The 23,710-nt window shown below is 36.5% G+C and overlaps 1 protein-coding gene across 6 annotated transcripts in view; it reads right to left on the reverse strand.

Moving 5' to 3' along the window:
* The window catches only part of PCCA (propionyl-CoA carboxylase subunit alpha), a 413,570-nt gene that overhangs the window by 203,253 nt on the left and 186,607 nt on the right, over positions 1 to 23,710 (reverse strand). For all 6 annotated transcript variants that reach the window (XM_053890918.1, XM_019443967.2, XM_019443966.2 and 3 more), the window contains 4 exons: positions 16,842 to 16,985; positions 15,401 to 15,475; positions 10,811 to 10,879; positions 8,831 to 8,906 (listed from right to left, as the gene is read on the reverse strand). In XM_053890918.1, coding sequence (XP_053746893.1) covers positions 8,831 to 8,906; positions 10,811 to 10,879; positions 15,401 to 15,475; positions 16,842 to 16,985 — 364 coding nt within the window. The remainder of the gene's footprint in view (positions 1 to 8,830; positions 8,907 to 10,810; positions 10,880 to 15,400; positions 15,476 to 16,841; positions 16,986 to 23,710) is intronic.

Genomic DNA, 23,710 nt, shown 5'->3' on the forward strand with positions numbered 1-23,710 from the left:
ACACTGGCCAGACGTTAGCTGCACACACTGCCAGGATCAAACAGAGGCCAAAAGTCACCGCTTATTTCATGGGGACTCAGAAATTAACTTTAACCAAATTACATCTTTGCTCTCAAGATTTTTTTTTAACAAAAGCTCACAATCCGCTTAGGAAAAAAATTATTTGAACAAATAAGCAGTTATCCAACAAGACAGTAAATTGTCCTTCACAAAACAATTTCTTTAAGCCCTCTATCCTTTAGATTTTATCAGATAAATAATATATCATCACAAATGCATCTGTTTTTATTCCTTAAATAAAACTCCTCAGGTTTGGGAGGAGGGGACACATGCTCCTCTTCACCTATTTTTTAAACTTTTTATTTTGGAACAATTTCAGAATTATAAAAAAAAACTCATAAAATAGTAGGAAGAATTATTGCATATCCTTTACCCCAAATATTTATTTATTCACTTATCATTTATTTATCATATTTTTTTCTCTTTACACACACACACAATTCTTCTTAAACATCTGGTGGTAAGCCAAAGACAGGATGTCTTTACCTCTCCACACTTCGGTGTATTTCCTAAAACCAAGGTAACTCTCTCATGTAATCACAGTACAATGACCAGATCTGGAAATTAACATTGATAACAGTATCATCATCTAATCTACAAACCTTGTTCAAATTTCATCAACTGTCTCATTTATGACCTTTACGACAAAAGAAAAACATTTTTTTTTTTTTCTGGTCCAGGAACTTATCCTGCATTAGTTGCCACGTATCCTTGGTTTCCTTTGATCTAGATAAGTTGATCCACTTTTGTGTTTCTTGACGTTGACACTTTTGAAGAGTACAAGCCATTTATTTTGTACACTATCTTTCAATTTGGTTTGTCTGCTGTTTCCTCACGATTATATCCATGTTATACATTTTGGAGAAGGACATCACAGAAATGATGTGCTATTTTCAGTGCATCATACCTCAAGAGGCATGAGATGTTGATATGTCCCATTACCAGTGATGCTAACTGTGATCATTTGGGTAAATTGCTAGGTTTGTCTATTTTAAAGGTGTTATAGTTCCCACTGTAATTAATTAGCATCACCTGGGGATATACTATGAAACTATGCAAATACCTGTTTCTCATCATATTTTCACCCGCTTATCTTAGCATCTGTCATTGATGATTCTGACCCTAGACAATTTGGTGTTTACCCCATGGGGATTCTTCTATATTTATAAGTTAAAAATCTGCTGTAGAGAAGAGCTGTGCCTCTTGCCTCTTTTATCTTTCTTATCTATTTATATCAGTATGGACCCACAGGCTCTTGTCTTATTCCATGGGCTTTAATCCATCGCTAACATTATTTATTTTGTTGCTGAAGTTTTCCCAGATTGGCCAGTGGGAAACCCCACAGAGCTGGCTCCTGTGTCTTTTTGACATATCATCTTTGAGCACTTGATTACTTTCTTATACAAGATGTTTCAGGCTCATCTTACACTCTTCCGGAAATCAGCCGTTTTATCATGGAGTAGTGGTTCCATTTATGAGACAATGGTATTTAAAAAATAAGATCTGGGTTCCTGGTATGCTCATTGCTATGGGTGCCAATGTTTCCATGACCTCTCAGCAAGCCAGTGGTTCTCAGTTGAGGGTGATTTGCCCCCCTCCCTCATGACATATGGCAGTGTCTGGAAATACTGGGTTGTCACAACTGAGGAAATGTTACTGTCTTTTAGTGGGTAGAGGCCAAGAGTGGTGATAAACATCCTATAATGCAAAGGATACCCTCCTGCACACACAATAAAAAAATGTTTACCCCAAAATGTCAATATTGCTAAAGAAACCCTGAGCTACAGAATCTGTGTATATACACACACATGTGCAGTAACACATTTATACAGTTATTTTTCAATATATATTAAAAACCATGAGTTTCCATTGATACCTCCAATTTCAACTCAATACATAGGACTCATTTAGAATGGAAATCCTCATCCATTTCCCCATCTGTAACCTCTTTCTCTGACAAGAAGAAATGTCACTCATCTTATCCACAATCCATGTATTTATTTCCTTAATCCCAGAATATACATAAACTGGTTTCAGAACTGCTAACCCATGAACTAGGAAAAACAAACCTACTAACTACAGTTCAATGTTTGCTTCTACTGTTTTTTAAGCCTGAGGATATGCAGTTAAAATATGCTTAAAAGTTATTTAAAGCTAGTTTTTTTTTATCTCTCTCTCTCTCCCTCCATCAGTACATTATTCATAAAATTCTGTCCACTGTTGGTATTCCATTTAGAGCTTTTCCCCCAGAATGTCAATAATTTTATTTGGAAATGTTAATGTCAGAATTCTAAAAGTATAATTGGAGAAGCCTCTCTCCTTTAACTCAGGTACTTCATTTCCCATCCCCCAATCATTTCTACCAGATGAGGATCTGGGAGGTACACCCTATAGGTCCACCATCTTATTAGCTCTGCTCTTGTGTATGTGTGTGTGTTTCCACAAATAAGCAGATACATGTATATATTCTTATTCCCCCTAATCATCCACCAATATCTAGTCTATTTTTCCTTTAATAAGAGAAATGCTACTTTTTAGCTTAGTATATGGCCACCTTGGTATCAACCACATTGTTCATCTTCCTGGCAGATAGGTATGACCATGTGATTAAATGCCAATAGGATGGGAGCAGAAATAAAGGGTGCTTTCTAGGTTATGCCCTGAAAAAAAATGGGTGTGAACTCCCCTTGCCCCTGCCACCTTCCTGCTGAGGCTGGATGATGGGCATAAAAGCAGCCACTCTGGAGCCCCCAAATGAAAACCATCTGCTGTGAATCCAAGTCTCCCTACCAGCCCTTGACAATATTTCCTTTTGGGACTATGACATGGTAAATATATTAAATTTTATCTTTCACAGGTCACTGTATTTTTCATTCTCTTTGTTATAACTGCTTAGACTACAGCCTAACTATGAAGGTCCTTGGGTGGGAAGAGGACTGAGCATTCCAGCAAATGAAAACAGAGAAGCAGGAAGGAAGGGAAAAAAAAAAAAAAAAAAGAACATGAGACAAAGTTGTGTAAATGACCAAAGAGTCACATGAGGGCAATGGGAAAATATTAAAGGGTTTTAAGCAGGGTTGGGATTATACTTTAAATTTTATGCTGTTAAAACCAAAGAATGGATTGGTGCAGACAAAGAGTATTTACAGAGAACCTGTTCAGAAAGCTCTTACCTGAGCCATGACACACATAGCTGGAGTATGGGATAGCACAGCCAAAGAAAGGAAATAAAGGTTGTTTAGATGAAGTTACAGATCAAGCCCCCTCAAAATGCCTCAGAAACCACTTTTCTGAGCCAAAGGGTTCACCTTCCTACCAGGTACTTCAAGGATTTTGCACCCATCACCAGAAGGGCTAGGTTCTCTGGCCATCCCTCATCCTTGGAACATCAGCTGACCTAACCACTCTCACTTCCCCAAAACACCTCTTCCAACTCTTTTCTAGGCCACTCCACAATGTTTTCTGAGACTGCTGCTTCATGATTACCACTCAGGTCTACTGAGGGTTCAGTATTTTCATGGAACATTCCATCTATCTCCTTGCCTCACTGAAAACCTCAGTGACCTCAAGGACCTCACTTCTCCAGCAACCTTCACATACCTCCTTGAGATCCACTGTCACTTCTAGAACATTACCTCTTCTAATCCTTGGAGAAAATTCTATTTCCTTGAGGCTTATTTCAGCTGGCCAAAAAAGTCTTCCCCAATTCCCTGTCATCTATCGACATCTCTTTTAACAACCCAACATTCGCTGCAGAATTTATGTCACCTGGAAGACGCAGAATTTATGTCACCTGGAAGGAAGAACCTTCCTTCCTTCCCCTAACTCATGTCACCATGAGTATGACCCAGGTAACATCCTCACCACTCAGCTCTTTGGATCTCATTTCAAATTACCTATTCTTTCACTTTAGCCACCTAATCCCAGAGTCAAACCCTAAAGTCATCTAGTGTTCACTAAGTGCACCATATTCGAAATCACCAACTCAAAATAAATTGCTTTCCAACTGCAACCCCTATCTTTCCACCTCCTTTCCCAAGAGACTTGACTGGACCAATACTGAAACTTCCAATCTAGACTATGAGACATTCTGGAAGTCAGCTGCCCTTCACTCTTATGAAGAATTAATGATACGAAATACAAAAAGAGCAAGATAATAAAGAGAAATAAATAAAAGCAACGTGTAAACTCTAAGTGGACCATAGGTGGTGTTAAAAAAACAAACAGATAAACAGATATAAAAAGACACTTAGCAAAACTAAGGAAACTTGAAATACGGACAGTATGTTGGACGATATTATGAGATTCCTGTCAATTTTCCTTGGTGTAATACTGGTTTTGTGATTTTGTTGGAAAACGATCTTACTTTTAAGATCCATGCTGAAATATTTAGGAGTCATGTGTCATGACATCTGCAACTTTCTTTCAAATAGTTGAGGAAAAGAACAAGGAGAGAAGGGAGAGAGGAGAAGGAAGAAGAGCAAGGAGGAGGAGGAAGGAGAAAGCAAAGAAAGGTATAAATGGAGAGATAGAGGGAAAGATGTAGAAAAGCTTAACAATCTAAGTGAAGAGCATACAGGTGTGCAACGTACTATTTGTTCTTTTTCTCTAGGTTTGAAAATACCTAAAATAAAAGGCCTGGGGGCAATGTATCAATATCAATATATATTATATATAACATATATAGGTATGTATTATGAGAGAGAGAGAGAGAGATCTCAATCTGACGTGTATACATCCACATCTTTCTCTGTGCTCATCCAAACACAGTAAAGATACTTCAGGATGGGAAGGTGGCTTAACTGATGTGAGGCTGCACCACACACACTACTCTGCGAACAGCCTTTCTATTAACAATACATACAGACAGGCCTTCAAGTACCGGCTGTGCCGCAACTTATAGTGAAGACGCACAGTAATTTATCCGGTCGTTCATCCATTTGGTGGACATGATGGTTGATTACAATTTTGGCTACTTTAAATGCTGCTGTCACAAATGTCCTTGTAAATATCACTTCACAATTCGGTCTTTTAACTCTGAAGGATAGATTCCTGAAAATTGCACAGCTCAAAGAGTATGCACTTTTAACATCCAACACCAGATTATCTTCCCAAAAGACAACAGTCAGTCATATTCCAAACAGGCCTGAGTGCGCTCTCTCCTATATTTCACCTCCACAGTAAGTTATCAGTCTTTTTAAAAAAAAATGCTGCCACTCTGGGGAGCTGTTTGAAGGAAACACAAAGTGAGGTACTCTCAACAGAGTCACTTGTGAGAGTCACCTAAGGCAATGCTCACATTACTTCCAAAGAACCAAAAGCAAAGGTGGGAAAAGAAAAATGCCTCCCCCATCTGAATTCCCACCATAGTTTTTCACTCCAGTATTATGGCGTCTATAAATTTATGTCCTTTCTATATGCTTCATGCCAAGTTTACCAGAAACTCCTTGAAATAGGGCTACTGTCACTCATTCATTAATTCATTCAACAAATACTTATTACTCACTGACCATATCAAGCCCTAGTAATACACACGTGAACAAGATAAACACCATCACTGCCCACATGCACCTAATATTCTTATGGGATAATCCAACATTTAGCAATTAGTCAGGCAACTAATATTTTAATTATAGTTATGGTAAATGCTTTGAAGAAGCAGAACAGTGTGCAATGAAAACAAGTACCCAGCACACAGTACCAGGAATGACCCCAAATGGGTTTTCAATGTTATCTATCTATGGCTTCATCAATTTCCCATGTCACTGACTGACTGATAATGACTCATGACATATGATCTTTAAATATGCGGTTTTACAACTGTAATGAGAGAAGGACAAAAGAAGATAGGAACTCAAGTTATTGAGCTGGTACTGTGCCAAGCCCTTTTGTGTACCTAACTTCAGTTCATCTTTGCTACTAATTTATAGAGCAGAGGCTAATGCTCCACTTTTAAATGTAGAGTATGAGATGAAGGGAGACAAAGTAACTTGACAAAACTCACATAGTTACTAAAAGGTGTTATGACAGGATAGGAACCTAGGCCCCTCTGATTTCTATTTTATCAGAGTGAACCAAAGGCCTTTTCAAACTAGGCCTGGAAAAGGGCCTGGAAAATACATACAAAGTTAGGAGAATAACAGCAAGCCTACTACTCTGTATTAAGTCACTTTAATTTAAAAATGTGGTAACTGGTGAACATTTATTACACACACACACACACACACACACACACACACACACACATTAAGTAAATTCAGTGGCAAACATTTATTTAAATATAAAAGATGAAAAGTGTACTCTATAAATATGTTAGAGTATTCCTTTCAGAATACAGACAGAGGAGAATACAACGCTAATATTTTGACCAACTGCCAATATGCCATGGCACTACATTACATCAAAGCTTAATAGAGATGTGATTTGACAAAATATTCTTACACAAATGGACTATCTCAAATTCATGAATTTACCACTCAAGCTCATTAGAACAAAACCGAAATTAACCAAAATCCAACAATTCAACAACCATAAAAAATTACAAAGATACTGATGGGGGGAGGAATCTAAAAAGCTCTTACAAATACTTTAAACGCCTCTGGGGATAATATTCCCAAGTACCTTGTTTATGTCTGTATGTGTGTGTAAACACACAGAGACCAACATACACCCAAATTAGATGTGTGTTCCAAACATGCACTGAAGTATTTCTGGGGGAATACTATTTCTAAGGAAAATAAACCCCTCCAAGCCTACTTAACCAATGTACAGAGAAAATATGTAGCTGCTGCTCATGATGGCTCATGATGGAACATGGCAGAGTTTAAAAACCAGTAAATACTCCACAATTAAGGCTGAAAAGAACTAGAGAATGAGCTAGAAAGAACGTGAAGGGGATTTTTCAAATTTGTATACGCTTTGGATACTGAGGTTATGGATTTTATTTTTAGGTTCACTTGAGAACTGTTTTCCTTTCATTGACAGAGGTGAATCACTAGCACATGAGATTAGATACAATCACTGATTACCTGTTAGTTAACAAATGGGAAGAAAAGAGAGTGACAGTAAAAGGGAAGGGAGGGAAGAAGTTTCTCCAGGTATAACAAAAGAAAAGCTAGAAGAGAAAAGTGATTAAAAGTAATGATTATATGACTTAATTGCCATATATTAAAACAAGAAGAGGGGTGCCTAGGTGGCTCAGTTGGTTAAGCGTCCGACTTCGGCTCAGTCTCACGGCTAGTGAGTTCGAGCCCCGCATCAGGCTCCATGCTGACAGCTCAGTGTCTGGAGCCTGCTTCGGATCCTGTGCTTCCCTCTCCCTTGACCCCTCCCCCGCTCACAATCTCTCTCCCTCCCTCCCTCTCTCTCTCTCAAAAATAAACATTTAAGAAAATTTTTTAATGATCAGGGAAAGGAAAATATGTAAAAATGGAGTCACTAAATTGTCCTGAGTCACTACTGTACAGTTGTACAAACTGTTCACTGCATATAGGCACTGGGTCAAGGGTGCAGAGTAAGGGTTTAATATGCTCCATTGCTAAGCTGGGCTCTCTGTCTCAGGGCTGGATGCGCCCAGAAAATGGAGCACTTTTCCTAATTCACACAAAGTTGTAGTCCACTTGCCAAGCCTTCTGACCTACAGGTCGTGTCCACTCAAAGGGAAGCCTTTTGAAATTACATAAAAGCTCTGTATGGACTTGAGAGGCGCTAAGTAATCATACTCCACCAACATTCTATCCCCTCAGCCTCCAATTCTAGCCTCCCAGCTCCACTGTTTTAGTAAGCCATGAAAAAAGAACAAAACTATACAGCCAGTCCTTCCTATGGGAATGTGCGTAGACCCACACTATTCACTCATAATTCAAAGTGAACTGTACTTTAAATTTGATGTTAAACTCCATTATTCTTAAGTTGATGATAATTTATGTTGGACTAAAATGAAATGATCTTTTCAATGCTAATAAAAAGTTGCTAATACAACTTACAACATAATTTACTCCTTAAGGGGAATTAGTATAACTTTGCTTTAATAATTTAAATAAAATGGCTGTGGGGCACCTGGTGGGCTCAGTCAGTGAAGCATGCAACTCTTGATCTCAGGGTTGTAAGTTTAAGCCCACACTCGGTGTAAAAATTAGTTAAAAATCTTTAAAATAAACAAATCAATAAAATGGCTACTCCTGATTCAGTTATCACTCCACATTCTACAGGCCATAGGACTGGACTTTGTTAGACATTAGAACTGACGTCTATGTACATGAGGCGACACTGTTACATATGCTACAAGACATTCCATAATTTGCTCTAATTTATAGACACAAAAGGCTATTCCCTCACTCTCAAATTAGTCAACCGTAGGTCACTATATTTTATAGCTCCATATATTCTTAAGCTTCATACTTCAAAACACCATCAATAACAATAAAAGACAATAAGTAGTTAATTTGCTGCACTGGCCTATAAAAGACTTTAGAAAAAAGAACCATTTCCCATACAATACATACCTATAAAATACTAAATATTTGTCTAGGAAAGGTTATGCACCGTAAGGTTAATTAAAGAATTTAAGGTATATATGTAAAGTATAGGGCTGCTAAGGAAAATAAAATACCTATTCTTAATTAGTATGTCTAATTCAAGCTTTTCTTATTTCTATTTAAATACATAGTAAGCACATTTTCTACTGAATTCTCTAGTTAGCACATCTTCAAGCTGTTTTCTAGAACTGGACACCATGTGTAATACCAAGACCTCAAATATTTGTTTTTACCTCGAATAACATAATTATCCAGTGCATCTTCCATTCTCTTCAGTGCTTCAGTTCTATCAGAACCATATGTGATCAGCTAAAAGCAAATAAACAAAAAACAATTTACATAGATAGATACCAATCTATCTAAAAGTCAAACAATTCATCCTAATAAAAATCAAAATACTTTGTAACAGGTTTCCCAAAACATCCTCTGAAATTTCACAGTAGCTCAATTTCTAATATAAAGTATGTCAATTAAGATTTTTTTAAAACTCAATAAATATCAGAATCAAGATATTTCAGACTTTTCTCCTACATTCACTATCACAGAAAAGAGCTATTTGAGATAAACAACAACGTAATAAAAATAACCATAAAAAGTTTAAAAGGAAAGATATCAAAATGTGAACATTTGGGATAGAATATAAACATCTGGAATAGTGAAGGATCAGGCAAGATTTTTCTCTCCCTACGAAAATGTCGTTTCCAAGTCTGATACCCTGCATAGCTAACTTTTACACATAACATAGCATAGAAGCAAACTGTTCTTGTATTACAAAAACAGAAGGGTCTTACTGTTCTATATGATTTTGTGCCTATTTATAAGAATCTTAAACAAATTAGCAACTAAATACAAGCAATAAATAATATTTTATTGCTAATTTGCTTGTTAAAATAAGACTTTACCTACTCATAAAATATTTTTCTATTACATTAGTCAGTCTATAGTTTACAATTACTTTGGTACATTTCATCAGCTCCTCAGTATCAAGCCAGGTTGGAAATTTACTTGCAGGCCACTTTTCTGAACAGAAATGTATTCATCAAAAAATGGAACCACATATATCAAAATCAATCTATAATTTTTTTGTTTTTTTATTTTTAAATTAAATAGCACTTCTCTAACAAATGAAATACCTAAAGGTCACTTTAATAATGTTACTATAAAAACTTAAGTGAAAAAAAATAAAAAAATAGTTTGCTACAAATACATAAAAAGTACTTGGGGGAGAAAACCATCTGACAAAGGGTTTTTAGTAAAAAAAAAAAAAAAAAAGTAATAATAAAATCGTTCTTCGGGATAGGGAAAACAGGATTTTCTAAATGAAATCCCCAGGTTTTGTTGGTTTTTTTGGTTTTTTTGGGTTTTTTTTAGCGTTTATTTTTTGAGAGATAACAAACACAAGCAGGGGTGAGGCAGAGAGAAAAGGGGACAGAGGATCCAAAATGGGCTCTGTGCTGACAGCAGAGAGCCCAATGCAGGGCTTGAACTAACGAACCAAGAGATCATGACCTGAGCCGAAGTTGGATGCTTGACCAACTGAGCCACCCAGGCGCCCCCATGAAATCCCCAGTTTCAACTACTGCAGTCAGAATCCTACATTTTATGAGATCTTAAGATTCTAATGATTTTGAAAGACCTAAAAATTTGAGCAGCACTGTTAATTTATTCTGGGAAGTCAAATTTCAAAAGACAGGTGGGCAAAAAGACATCTTGTACTCTAACATAAAACTTAATTATGTGCAATCACCACAAGTAATTAGTGATTCATAAAAATGGAAAAGAAATGGTAAAAAGTATTCCAAAAAACATGACCTATCAGCTCAACTCCTTGACGTGTCAAGCCATCCATACTTCCACCTCAGGTAATTTCTAGGGATGACCAAATAACGTAATTCATGCTCACTGTATCGGCTGCATTGGAGCCACTGGTTAGATAACTTTATTATTGTTGGGGGAGGGGATCATCATTTGATTTGATTGGGGACGAGCAAATGACTGACTTGATTGGGGAGTATTACAAAGTAACATGCTGTTGAAATTTCTCAAGAGAAAGAAAATCTGCTCTGCTTTCACTTTTCCATCAATGCATAATTACTTGTTTAATTACACAGCACATGATTCAGAGAAAGGATCAATTTAAGATTTTTTAACTTTAATACTTCCACTGTCTTTCAGGAGAAAAATGTACAAAGCCATTAAGAAATCGAACTAACTTTTGAAATCATTGGATCATAATAAATGCTAATGTCACTTCCTGGTTGGATGCCGCTGTCAACCCGGACCTGGGAGAAAGAAAGAAATGAAAGTAACTTCATATTGTGCAGATATTTTTCTAACAACAAATTTAATTTCCAAGGAGCAGAAGGATAATTTAATCTCAAGTAACATTTCAACTTCTGGAAAACAGAAAAACAATCTAAACCATATAGAGACCAAATTATCTTGATCTGTTATACCATGTAGTATAACGCATTTTTTTGTTCTCACTCTAAACAAAGGAACGAAGAAACTGCAAAAAATAACAACAATAAAACTTTATACATCACTATCCTGGGATGCATTTGTAGCTATTTGATGGTGTCTTCCAACTGAAGCATGGCATGAATGATGCCCCTTCTAGGCATACTCCCCACTGTACCCTTCTGAGAGCTTCAGGGAGGACCCCAGTCAAGCCATGCAGCAGGACTCGGGAGTTCTGCTCATCAGCTCTACAAGAACGCTGGTCCTGCGACTTTCATGTCTGTAACACTTTCCTTTTTTGCCTTACCCTCTCAACTGTACATTTTTTCTCTGTTACTGTCAGTCCCCTGAGACTTTAATGTTTACACAGCTTTTCTCATAGCTTTGCTTTGTAAGGACACAGCCCCAATTAGAGTTCTGATTTTGCAATTTTCATGGGGGAAAAAAAATAGCCCAAGTTCAAAATATTCTTTTGAAGAGCCTGATTGCTGTTAACCAGCCAACAAGTTAGTTAGTACATCGCTGATTCTTGTTTTCATCTCCCAGTTTGATACCAGCAGTAAGGCACAGAGGTTAGCCATGTAAAACTTTTTAAAATGAGCAGTTGCTGAGGACGAAATATTTATTAAATTATTGTGCCTAAGTTTTGGAATCTGAGGTATTTAAAAGCTAATCAAAATACTTAAGACTGTCAAGCATGTCCTAGGGGTCTTGAAGATAGAGGAATTTAATCGAAGCTGCCAGAACAGCAGGACTTTGATGCCCAACATCGTAAAGGGGTGGGAAGAGAAGAGCGGAAGCTCACATAGCTCTTCACCTGTGGGAAGAAGCCTTCCTAATAAACAGCAGCTCATCTGTCTGCAGCAAGGCAGAAAAAGGTCAACACAGCGGCTGTTAGGCCTTTAATATTTTAATTTAGGCAATTATCAAGGGACCACATGTAGAACCTCTTGTCTAGGATATCCACATGAGGGTATGATGATGGCTTTATTATACAGTGACATCAAAAGATAAAGCATAGTTTCAATCTTTAAAAAAATCACACTACTATTATTCTCTTCGTAAGGTTTTAGAAGGTAACACTATAACAAACTCAGAGTGCTTTTATCTCTGCATTTGCAAACACAAAAGTATGGTTATTTGTATTTACATTCACATTCATATATGAAAATCTCAATTTTAAATGACAGTCACTCAGCACACTTAAAAATATCCTGGCTTTCTATTTTCTGAAAACATACTTCAGTGCTATGAAATACACAGTGTTGATAAAAACTAGAAAAGAATTAATGGGGCAGCTGTGAAAGCAATAAAATCATAATCTACCCTCTCCCCACATTTACAGAGCCCCCAAATGGCAGCTGGCATCCAACTTACATAGCAGAAAAGAGCCTTCTGAACTTGTATTTTCTTAATTTTAGTAGCAAAAAGTTAAAAAGCTTATTTTAGGGGCGCCTGGGTGGCGCAGTCGGTTAAGCGTCCGACTTCAGCCAGGTCACGATCTCGCGGTCCGTGAGTTCGAGCCCCGCATCAGGCTCTGGGCTGATGGCTCGGAGCCTGGAGCCTGTTTCCGATTCTTTGTCTCCCTCTCTCTCTGCCCCTCCCCTGTTCATGCTCTGTCTCTCTCTGTCCCAAAAATAAATAAAAAACGTTGGAAAAAAAAAAAAAAAAAAAAAAAAGCTTATTTTATCACCATGTATTATTTAAAACCAGAGCATGCTTGCTAAAGCTGTGTTTCCAATTGAGATGGGTAAAAATTCTAAGATCTTTGGCTTTAAATATATCCTCCTATTTGCTATGTAAACTGCTACAAACCTACTGCAGAACTTTAATGTTCAACCCACTGGTAAAATAACATAGACAGTAAAGATTATTTGTTACACTCTTCTCTGGTTCATAATTTAAAATTTTAGTCACTTTGAACAACACCATTCTGAAAGTTAAGTTACCTAGGGCTCTTAGATATAACTATTTCATTTACTAAAATTATGATCACAGAAGGTATGTCATTTTAATTTAAAAATACATAGGGTAAAATCAAGAGGTATTATACATAATCAACACACATCTCTAATCAAACACATGTCTCATTAGCAAATCAACATTTGTAATTTAAAACTGTAACAAAGCATGAAGACTCTGACTTATAATTTCCTGCTTATGTAGTTTTCAAATAATCATCAGCTTTTTTTTTATTTCTAACAATGAATTCAAAGTCAAACTAAGTTGCTATTCCCCGATGGAAACAAAGGCTACACACAAAAACATATATATATCTTAGCTTTTGCACACAAAGCTTTAAGAATAAGTCAAATGGAATTGTAACCAAATTTCTGAGAACAAAATTACAGAAACTACCAAATTTATAAAATGTGGTGATCAAAGACACACACAAAAAATCTTCCACAAAGCCAGAATGAGTAAATTGTAGGCTTAAAAAAGCAAGTGAAAACTACAAACTGTAAGTTAACGTTCAAGTATGTATTCCTGTGACCAAAAAAAAAAAGGGGGTAATAACCAAAAAGTTTCCTAAATTAAAACCAACTGATCTAGTTAAAGAGGCAAGGAGGAAACACCAACACCCAGGCACCTGTGTATTGAGGGTCTCAAGCCATTGCTCAGAAAACATCTAGCGTAATTTAAATGTCTTTCTTCTGTATCAACGGTGGACCGTGTGAAACTACCAGCCGTCTCCCACCCTTCATGCTCCATTCACCTCTCCCCCTCAGTCCAACTCCCAGCCCGCCATGTCTACCTGACAAGTGACAGCCCAATCTGATTAAATGCTTCCAAGGGAGGGGACTCGTGGGCCTCCATGACAGGCCAAAAGTGATCACCATGGAGATACATAATTACAGCTGTCAACGCATCTACTGTCCTGCTGACATCAATTTGATTGCTCCCAGCAATAATGATAGACAAAGCTTGGTGTGCACTCTCCCGCACCCAATCACTTTATCTATTCCTTGGTCCATTTAGCTGACATGCAACATTCACACAAGCAAATAACAGCAGTAAGCAGAACATTTAAGGCATTTTAATTGTTTTTTCTTTCTATGGATGGCTCACAACTGCAAATGTTATTACATAAAACTCCTGCTGCAGCATTAATTGAAGAAAGATTTGGTGGGACAAAGACTGTAGGGGGTATAGTTTGTCCATTATCACTTGTACTTTCAACAGGTCTCACGTTTGAAAATTGCAAATTGCAAAAACTTGCGAGGGCAAAATGTTTGACATCCTGTTAGCTATTACAACATAGTGAAAACTTCTAACAACTAGAGTAATCATTATGAATTCTTATTTAATACTTTTTTGTTTGATTAAAAAAATGTTTAGATATGTCCCTATGATACTGGTTTTCTCATCTGCTATTTAACGTCACATAATGCCTGTTAAATCTTTACAATTTTTTTTCTGCCTTCAGGCTTTGAACACAGCATGGAGTCTCCCAGCCTAGAAAGGGTCAAGTCTCTTCAGAACGCATATGGGCAAAAACAATTTAAAAAGTGAAATAAATCATATATCCAATAACATCTTCAAATTTAGGATCCTTCCTGTAATCTTTCACCATCTTCATGCCAGTAATCAGACTGAATAATCATATTCACAGATGGTACCGCCTTGTCATCCACTAGTTAACATAATGGTATGTGTGTGTATATATATATATATATATATACACACACATATATATATATACACACACACACATACATACACACACACACACACACACACACACACACACACACACTACCTTAAGAAAAAGGGTATGCCCTTGTTCTTTATATGCAACAAAAACTATTTAAAGAACACTTATTAAATATAGAAGAACTATGAATTAAGTGGACAGTGATCACTTTTCTTTAACTGGTAGAAATATGTACTTCTTAAAGTACGTGACACTTAATAGAATGAGGCACACTTTGTTTTCCTTAATCCATTTCAATTAAGAGGCTGAATTTCGTGACATCTGACTATACAGGGAAGCTAGGTTAGATTTATTGAAAATATTAAAGTAATACAGAAAAGTCATTTCCCATTCTTAGGATCCTGTGATCTTTTTCATTACCATTTTCAAAAGAATTGGGAACATTGTAAACTATCATTTATTCAGAAGTCAGATGTCTCTAGACTTCCCTGTGAAGGGAATTCTGACTTCCCTACACATCACCAAGTACAAAATATTTTTTTAAAAAAATAACAAAAAACTGTGATTTATCCACAAATTTCACTTGTCCTTCTATTTACACCCTTTGGTGTTGACATGCTTTAACATAAAAGTATGACATAAATCAAGATTTTAACCCCTCACTTGGCATTGCAGCTTAATGACTTACACCAGGTAGATGTATTGGTTCTTGGTACTGAGACAATCTCCCAACGGACGGTAAACCAAAAGACTTGTAGGGGTCCTGAAAGTTCAAAGGAAAGGAAGCACAGTCTTTGAAATATAAATCAGCAAAGTAAGGTTAAATATTTATACAATGAAAAAGCATTTATAGATCTATTTTCAACACACAGTATTTACCAAATCACGATTTCCTAAGATCACTGTCTTATACTCACTCTAGATTACTTAGAGAAGTATTTAAAAATTAAAGTGAAATGTAAGCAGAATTGAGCCTGACCTTAGTCATACTTTATTGAAATTGGTAAAATTCCAACATTTTATAAATTGTCTTCAAATGCCTTGGGCAAAAATAAAATAACCTAGGCGTTACATCAAAACATCCCCAAGTTCAGAACAGCAACTGTAGTGCACTAAAGATAACTGTTTTTCTTGCTCTCAAAACAGTTCACATATGGCAAAATTGGAGAATTTTGGTTCTTCAAGTAAAGACCTGAAAAAAAACTTTGCATGTGCTATTATTAGATATATGCCCCACTTGTAAATATCTTAGATCATCAGAATAAAAATTAAATGAGTTCAGTGTCATAACAATACCATTTAAAATATGATAAAAAGCAAGAACAATAACCCGGGCAAGTATATTCTCAAGATCCTTGAAAAACATTTCAAAACAACTTCAAGTATTCTTAAACACAGGTACCATTAATTTATTTTTTTTAAAGGACTTTGAATTCTAAAAGCAAAAGATAGTATTAAATGCTTCCTTGAATTGTTTCACTCATTGAAAAAAGCATTTTCAGATGTTGATTGCTTTATTATCTGATTAATATAGTTATAAGATAATACAAAAGTTTTGGACTGAAAGCTTAGGAGTAAATTCCATAATTAAAATTATGAATGAAAGCTTTGCAATTTAAATTTCAATCACTACTTTCATGTAATCATAAGGTTTATCAGAAAATAAACTTGCAAAAAAATTTAAGTTAATATTAACAACTAATGTGTATGCAGGGTAGGCTCTTAAAAACAAAAAGCAAAAGACAAACAACAACAGAGAAATAAATGATTCTGTTCGTTTCAAATGTGATCTGAAAACAAACAAAATAAAAACCCTGGTCCATGCAAACATACTGAATATTTAACAAAAGCCAAGAACATTTAACGAATGCTTTGTTGCCCCTTAAACTGATTGGTGGCTATCTTGCCCGTGCACAGAAATACACAGAACTTAAACAAACTCGGTCTTTTAAAACTATTTTGCATTGCGTCAAAACTGCCCCCTCTTTTGCCTGGTTTGATTCTCTATTACATAAGCAAACACATCACATGGGTTATGAAGCCCTAACTTGCTCTTGCTGTTTAGTTTTCCCTGGTCCCATGTCTCGGGACACAACCACCATGCTTCCTGTGAACATCATTCATTTTACCTCAGCATACACCCGACATTCAACTGCCCAGCCGTTGATGGGAATATCAGCTTGTTTGTGCCTGAGAGGGTAACCCTTGGCAACACGGATCATTTCTTGGACTAGGTCCAGGCCAGTAATGCATTCTGTGACAGGATGCTCCACCTGCAAGGCCAATATCTGCCAGTCAATAGGTGTAGGAAAAGGGAATAAACAGAATAGGCAAGAACAATTTCAGCAGTTCCTGGACAAAATGGGGTTAATTATACATAACATTTAATCATTTTTAACTAAAAAACCGAGAGAATAAAATTAAACAAGCACAATCTAATACAAAGCATGATTTAAAAAAAGAAAAAAACCCCAATGCCTAAAAAGTATTTGTAAACTATCTGTATCACTTGTCTCAGTTTTTAATTAGATGTCGTCCAGCAATGCTTCCCACTTTCAATTCTGAAACTAATTCTTATCTGAAAATTACATATTTAGCTGCAATCCTCGGTATGGCTGGTAATCAACTATTCTGCTACACTTAGCATGGCATCCACAGAGGCAGCTTATGATTTTCCAAAGCACTAAGCTAGCCTGGTCTCACTCACTCTCATGCTTTCACTAACCTGTCCTGACAAGCAACCAGATTAGCGTACTCTTACATCAATGCAGTGTAGCAGAAAGGAGCAGATGGATCCTGCAGGTTGTTTTCCCTTCAGACTTACATGGGGAGTGCTTAGCATGCACAACAGCAAAACTGAGCCAGTGAAATCACTCTGCTTTCTCAGCAAATTGCCGATAACTACTTTGGATGATGCTGTCATGGGGATCCCTGGCCTTCCACACTCACACATGGGATCCACATGTACAAAAACATGCACTGACATAGAGGGATGCTAACAGGGATACACATCATTATGAATTTGCTTGATTGCTCGCAAGTTGCTAAATTTAACGAAGCTACAAAAAAGCCACTTATGGCACTGATAAGGAGCAAATGATATGTCTCTCATCAAAAACCTTGAAGAAGTTTTAAAAATTTAAAACTTTAGCCACATCTGTTACTTTAAATACCAATTTCTTTTCTCATAAAAACTAAAGCATGTTCCAAATGCACCTCTTAATAGTTTCTTTATCATGACATGTCCGATTTCATAAACTCTGACACGGGAAAAGGTCAATGAACAAACGAATTGTCTTCCCATCTTCAACTACACTAATTGAAGGACAGGACTTAGTCATTATAATAATCTCGAAGCTTATCATAAGCAGACAATGCCATGGTCTTAAAAAAAAAAAAAAAGAAAAAAGCTTTGTAAAAATAAACAGATGGCATCCATAATTAGCTCTGTGTGTGTTATGAGTTTGTTTACAGTTTCAACAACATTTTAAGACATTTTGACATAATTTTAATGACAAATCATCACTAAAATAAGCATCTACCCTTTGCAAAATGAACGTGACACTAAATAAAGATCTTATTAGATAGTTCAAAAATTAAATTTTTCAAAGCAAATTATGGTTTTTTGAGAAACAAGATTCTATATGATAAATATAACAAGAAGGGAACAATGTAAAGCCCCTCTATCACTGCTAGAAACAAATCTGAATGGGAAGGCATCTTATCACTCTATTCAAAGTGAGCCTACTATGTGCCAAGGGCTTTGTATCAATACTATTCATACACCTCCATAGGTGAGAAAACAATTTTAAAAGTGAATGACTTAATTTCCTCCTCTGGCTAGTGCCCAGAAAATATACTAGGCAAATCAATATATATTGAATGAATAAGTGAGCAGCAAATCCAGAGACACATCTACAGCAAATGGTAGAGGCAGCACTGGCATTCAGGTCACTCCAGAGATGGTATGACGTTCCTATTCTCCTCATGTAAAAATGCATATAAAAACATGTAGTAAACTGGGGCGCTTGGCTGGCTCAGTCAGGGGAGCATGTGACTCTTAATCTCGGGGTCGTGAGTTCAAGCCCACATTGGGTGTAGAGATTACTTAAAAAAAAAAAACTTAAAAAAATGTAGTAAACGTAAAAAGCTGCATAATTAGGTGCTGTTGTCTTCTATAAAACACAGTATTATTAAAGTTTAAAGACCCAAATTCATTATAAGGCTCTGTTTACCTTAGAAGACTTTTCTGTAACTGTCTAAGAGAAAAGTATGTAAGACCCATATTAAACGAAATCCAAAAATGGACCCACTTGACACCAACTTAGAATTATAGAACAGAAACAACACATTTTTCAATCTCAATTAGTGAGCTACAATCGTATCAAAATAAAATAATTAAGTAGGTAACTAGAATAACAACTAGCTGCTAAAGGCAAAACTCATTACTTGCAGAACTTAAAAAACATACCCACTTAGGTTCAAGTATTGTTAAAGAAATATTTCTAAATACATTTGAATATAATTCTGAAGTTATTCAACTGGATGTGTGAAACATTTCCTTTAGACCCTGCCTTAGTATTACCAGGAATCTTGTAGGCATAACATTGTTTAAATAACCATGTATAGCCCCATTTCTGAGAACTTGGAAACAGGTTCCCCTCTGCAAGTCAAATTCCATACTTAAGAGATCAGAACAGAGATATACAAAGAGACAAAACAGTTCCCAGGCCAAAATATAATTCAATAGAAGTTTTAAAAATATGTTTTAAAAGGGGGGAAAAAAAGGGCAGGGAGTGAGGATCAATGGAAAGTGAAGGCAGCTAACTGGAACGAAAGGTTATTCAAAGAGAGACTCAAAGACTGGTGTCTGGTAGGCCAACAATTTTGTCTTGTCCCACCAGAAGAAAAATCTACATAAGTTTAATGCCGATAAACATATATTCAGAGGACTATTATGTGGAAGGGGGGAAAAAAACCCACAAGGTTTCTATGTCACTTCTATTCAGAAAACACTGATTTCACCTAAGTTAAATATGTTCTTCTTCTTTTTTTTTTTTTTTAAGACTCCTCAGACTCATTAATCTGTCAATATGCTTTGGGATTCTCAAGAGGAGGGTATTATACAGCACTTATTCACCCACACACCTGCTTTTGGACGATATCCTATGGGTTGAGAAGTCCATGGAACACACTTTTAGAAACCATGCCCTAAATATTCAAAATACAAAAATGAATTCCCTTATTGTGACAAAAAAATTTTTGAGAACCTGGCTTCACACATAATTTTTCTACCCAGTAGAAAGGGTGCTAGTTCCAAGAAGTATAAAGTATATGAATAAGGATACACTAAATAGTATGATTCTGCATTTGAAGATTAATACACTGACATTCTAGTATATAAATCTCATGGTTTAGTCAACAAAAGACCTAAACTACCCCCACCACAAAAATTACACATTAGTAAAAAAAAAAAAAAAAAAAAAAAAAAAAAAAGCCCAAAACAAGTCAGAATTTCTGAATCCTTGAAGACAAATTTGTGATTGGGATTAGTGAGAGAATGTGCACTCTGCAGGGTCTGTTAGTAGCTGATAAATCAGTTTGTACTGGCAATGCCCCTATCTCTCCATGATGTTTTGTTCAAATAGGTGCAAACAGCTACAATCATGAAATGTCATACTATGGAACACACAATCGTGCTAGAGTGAGTCTATATAGTTCTATATGCCTACATCAGATGATTGCAAACATCCAGCTTTTTATAAATCCATTTGCTATTTTCATTTAGTTTTGTCTTCTTGATCACCAGCAAGCTGTCACTAATATCTGTGTTTGTGTATAGACCTCTTGCCACTCTGTTTTCAAATGTATTTGTTCCTTTAAATGTATTTCCCCCCCAAATATAAATAACTGAGCTTATCAAATCCAACAGTGAGATAAATCTGATTTTGCTTCACCTCTGAGTTCTTAATGTATCAAACTTCAACACTAACAAACTTAGAAAAACAAGTCTTTCCAGCATTGGGTCTGCCATTCACAATCTTTAACCTCATTTCTCATTAAATACAAACAGTGAAGTATCTAAAACTAGTGAGTGAAAGTATCATGAAACATTTCCAGTACCGAAGTAACTCCCAATAAAATACCTTACTGATGACGAAGGGAAAAGTAGTAACTCTACAGTAAAGAAATGCAAGAGACATCAGTTAACCAAGTCAACCTGAGCAGTAACGGGATAAACAGACCTCGCAGGTCTCCTACGTGGTGGTCAGAGGAGGACAGTACATTTTCTGTACACTTCACAAGATACAGAGCCTCAATATAATCATCAGAAAGCAGACAGATGCAACATGAGGGATGTTCTATAAAATAAAGAGCCTGTGCTCATGAAAAAATGTAAAGATCACAGTTGAAAAAAAAAAAAAGACTAACAAACTGTTCTAGATGGAGAAAAAGAGGTATGACAAGTAAATGTAATGTAGGGTCCAGAAAATGGGTTTCTTTTACCCTGAAAGACTTTAGTGGAACAACCAGTAAAATCTGAATATGATCCGTAGATTAGATGATACATAATATGTAAATGTTAATATCCCGATTTTTATAATGGCAGTGTAGTAATGTAAAATAATTTTCTTGGGGTGCCTGGATGGTATCTGACTCTTGACTTTGGCTCAGGTCATGATCCCAGGGTCATGGGATCAAGTGCAGCATCGAGCTCTGAGCTGAGCATGGAGCCTGTTTAAGATTCTCTTTCTCCTCTTTCTCTCTCTCTCCTTCCCTCCCTCCGCCCCTTCCCCCACCCCATCACTCAAAAAGGAGGAGGAGGAGGGAAAGAAGGAAAGAAAGAAAGAAAGAAAGAAAGAAAGAAAGAAAGAAAGAAAGAAAGAAAGAAAGAATCTTCTTGTTTTTAGGAAATACAGACGTATTTAGAAGTAAAGGGATACCAGGCCTGCAATTTACCCTTAAATGTTCCAGGCAAAGAAGACATAGAGAGAGAGAGACATAGATAAAAGGATAAAGCAAATGTAAATGTTAGTGAAAGGTGTTCAGAACATCTTTGTAACATTTTGCAATTTTTTTGTACATCTGAAAGAATTTCACATAAAATTAATACAAATTAAAGCAACATCACTAAAGTTTGTTTTATATAATATTATTAAAATAAAGATATCTGACTTGATCAACATTTTATCTTCAATCAAACATAAAGATATCTTGGGTGGCTCAGTTTGTTAAGCATCCAACTCTTGATCTCAGCTCAGGTCATGATCTCACAGTTTGTGGGTTCAAGCTCCGCATCGGGCTCTGTGCTGGCAGTGCAGAGCCTGCTTGGGATTCATTCATTCATTCTCTCTCTCTCTCTCTGCCCCTCCCCTGCTTGTGTTCTCTCTCAAATAAACATTAAAATAATAATAAAGATATCTGCCTTAGTCAACATTTTCTCTTTAATCAAAATCCACTGTGTTAAATAATCAATAGTAGATAATATGTTCAAGAGGTTTTCTCTGACTTAAACTTTTAAATATTTTGTGTTATTTGCCTAACAATTCCTAAGATTTAAAGAATAGGTAATGAAGTAACAGGCAAGTTTTCCTCAAGAAGAGCAAAATTCAGGCAATTCTAATTATACACTTAAGTTAACCTCAAATGAAAATTAACACTGAGGGAAGTTCAAAAGAGAAAAAAGTCACAGAAAGTATAGAGAAGTCAGAACAAAGAAGTATGTGTTGGCCATGAGAGAGAAGGAGGGTTATGAAAAGTATTCAAAATTCCTTAAATGAAGAAGTATTTGGTTGTAATTGTCAACTGGTAAATGGTGGCCCAATTGCCTAGTCAAGGCAGAAGGTGTCCCCAAAGATGACCCAACCAACATACCTAACATGTAATAGCACTGAAATTTACAAAATCCCACCATATGCATGATCCTGTTCCTTAATACTCCACTCTCATTTTATAGAGAAGGCATATGAGTTACAAAGAAGAGGTATTTGGTGAGTGAACATTAAGAGTATCTAATAATCAGGGGTGCCTGGGTGGCTCAGTCAGTTAAGTGTCTGACTTTGGCTCAGGCCATGATCTCACAATCTTGTGAGCTCGAGTCTGGTGTCGGGCTCTGTGCTGACAGCTCAGAGCCTGGAGCCTGCTTCAGATTCAGCCTGCCTGCCTCTCTCTCTCTCTCTCTCTCTCTCTCTCTCCCCCCTCCCTCCCTCCCTCCCTCCCTCCCTCTCTCTCCCCCCTCCCTCCCTCCCTCTCTCTCCCTCTCTCTCTCTGCCCTTCCCCTGATCGTGCACTCTCTCTAAAGAAAAAAAAAAAAAAAAAAAAAAAGAAAATTTTAATTAAAAAAAGAATAATATTCAAATAATGTTTTTTGTAATTTTGCAAAATTAGCGTGATTTTACGAAACATCTTTATTAAATGCATCAAGTCTTGGGGCACCTGGGTGGCTCAGTCAGTTAAGCACCTGACAGGCTCAGGTCATGATCTTGCAGCTCATGGGTTCTGGCCTTGCATCAGGCTCTGTGCAGGCTCTGTCTCCAGCTCTCTCTGTCCCTCCCCTGCTCACAGACTGTCTCTCTCTCTCTCTCTCTCTCTCTAATATAAACATTAAAAAAAGAAAAAAGAAAAAAAATAAATACATCAAATCTAACCCAACAAATGTTACAAGACTTGGTTTGGGAACGCTCTCTTTGGTAAGCAGAACCTATTTGACTCAACTCAACAGAGTAGTTTAGGTGTAACTACCTGTTGAATTAGGAGGAAATTGCCCTGTTATATAAAACTGAGTTTCATAATGGTATTTGGCATAACAGATCCCTGTTCGGTTTGTTGTTATTCCAGCCTGAAAGTATAACAGATGCCATTATTTTTGGTTGTGCTCTTTCGGTTCAGAGAGCTTCCTTGTCCAGAACAGAATCTAGCATACATCTATTAAAATTCTGATGCTCTACCTTCTGAGAATACAGGATTTCAAAATAAAGATCTAAAGTTATTAGATTTT

The sequence above is a fragment of the Panthera pardus genome, unplaced genomic scaffold (genome assembly GCF_024362965.1).
Source record: "Panthera pardus isolate Hobbes unplaced genomic scaffold, ASM2436296v1 HiC_scaffold_1, whole genome shotgun sequence".
Taxonomy (NCBI): Eukaryota; Metazoa; Chordata; class Mammalia; order Carnivora; family Felidae; genus Panthera; species Panthera pardus.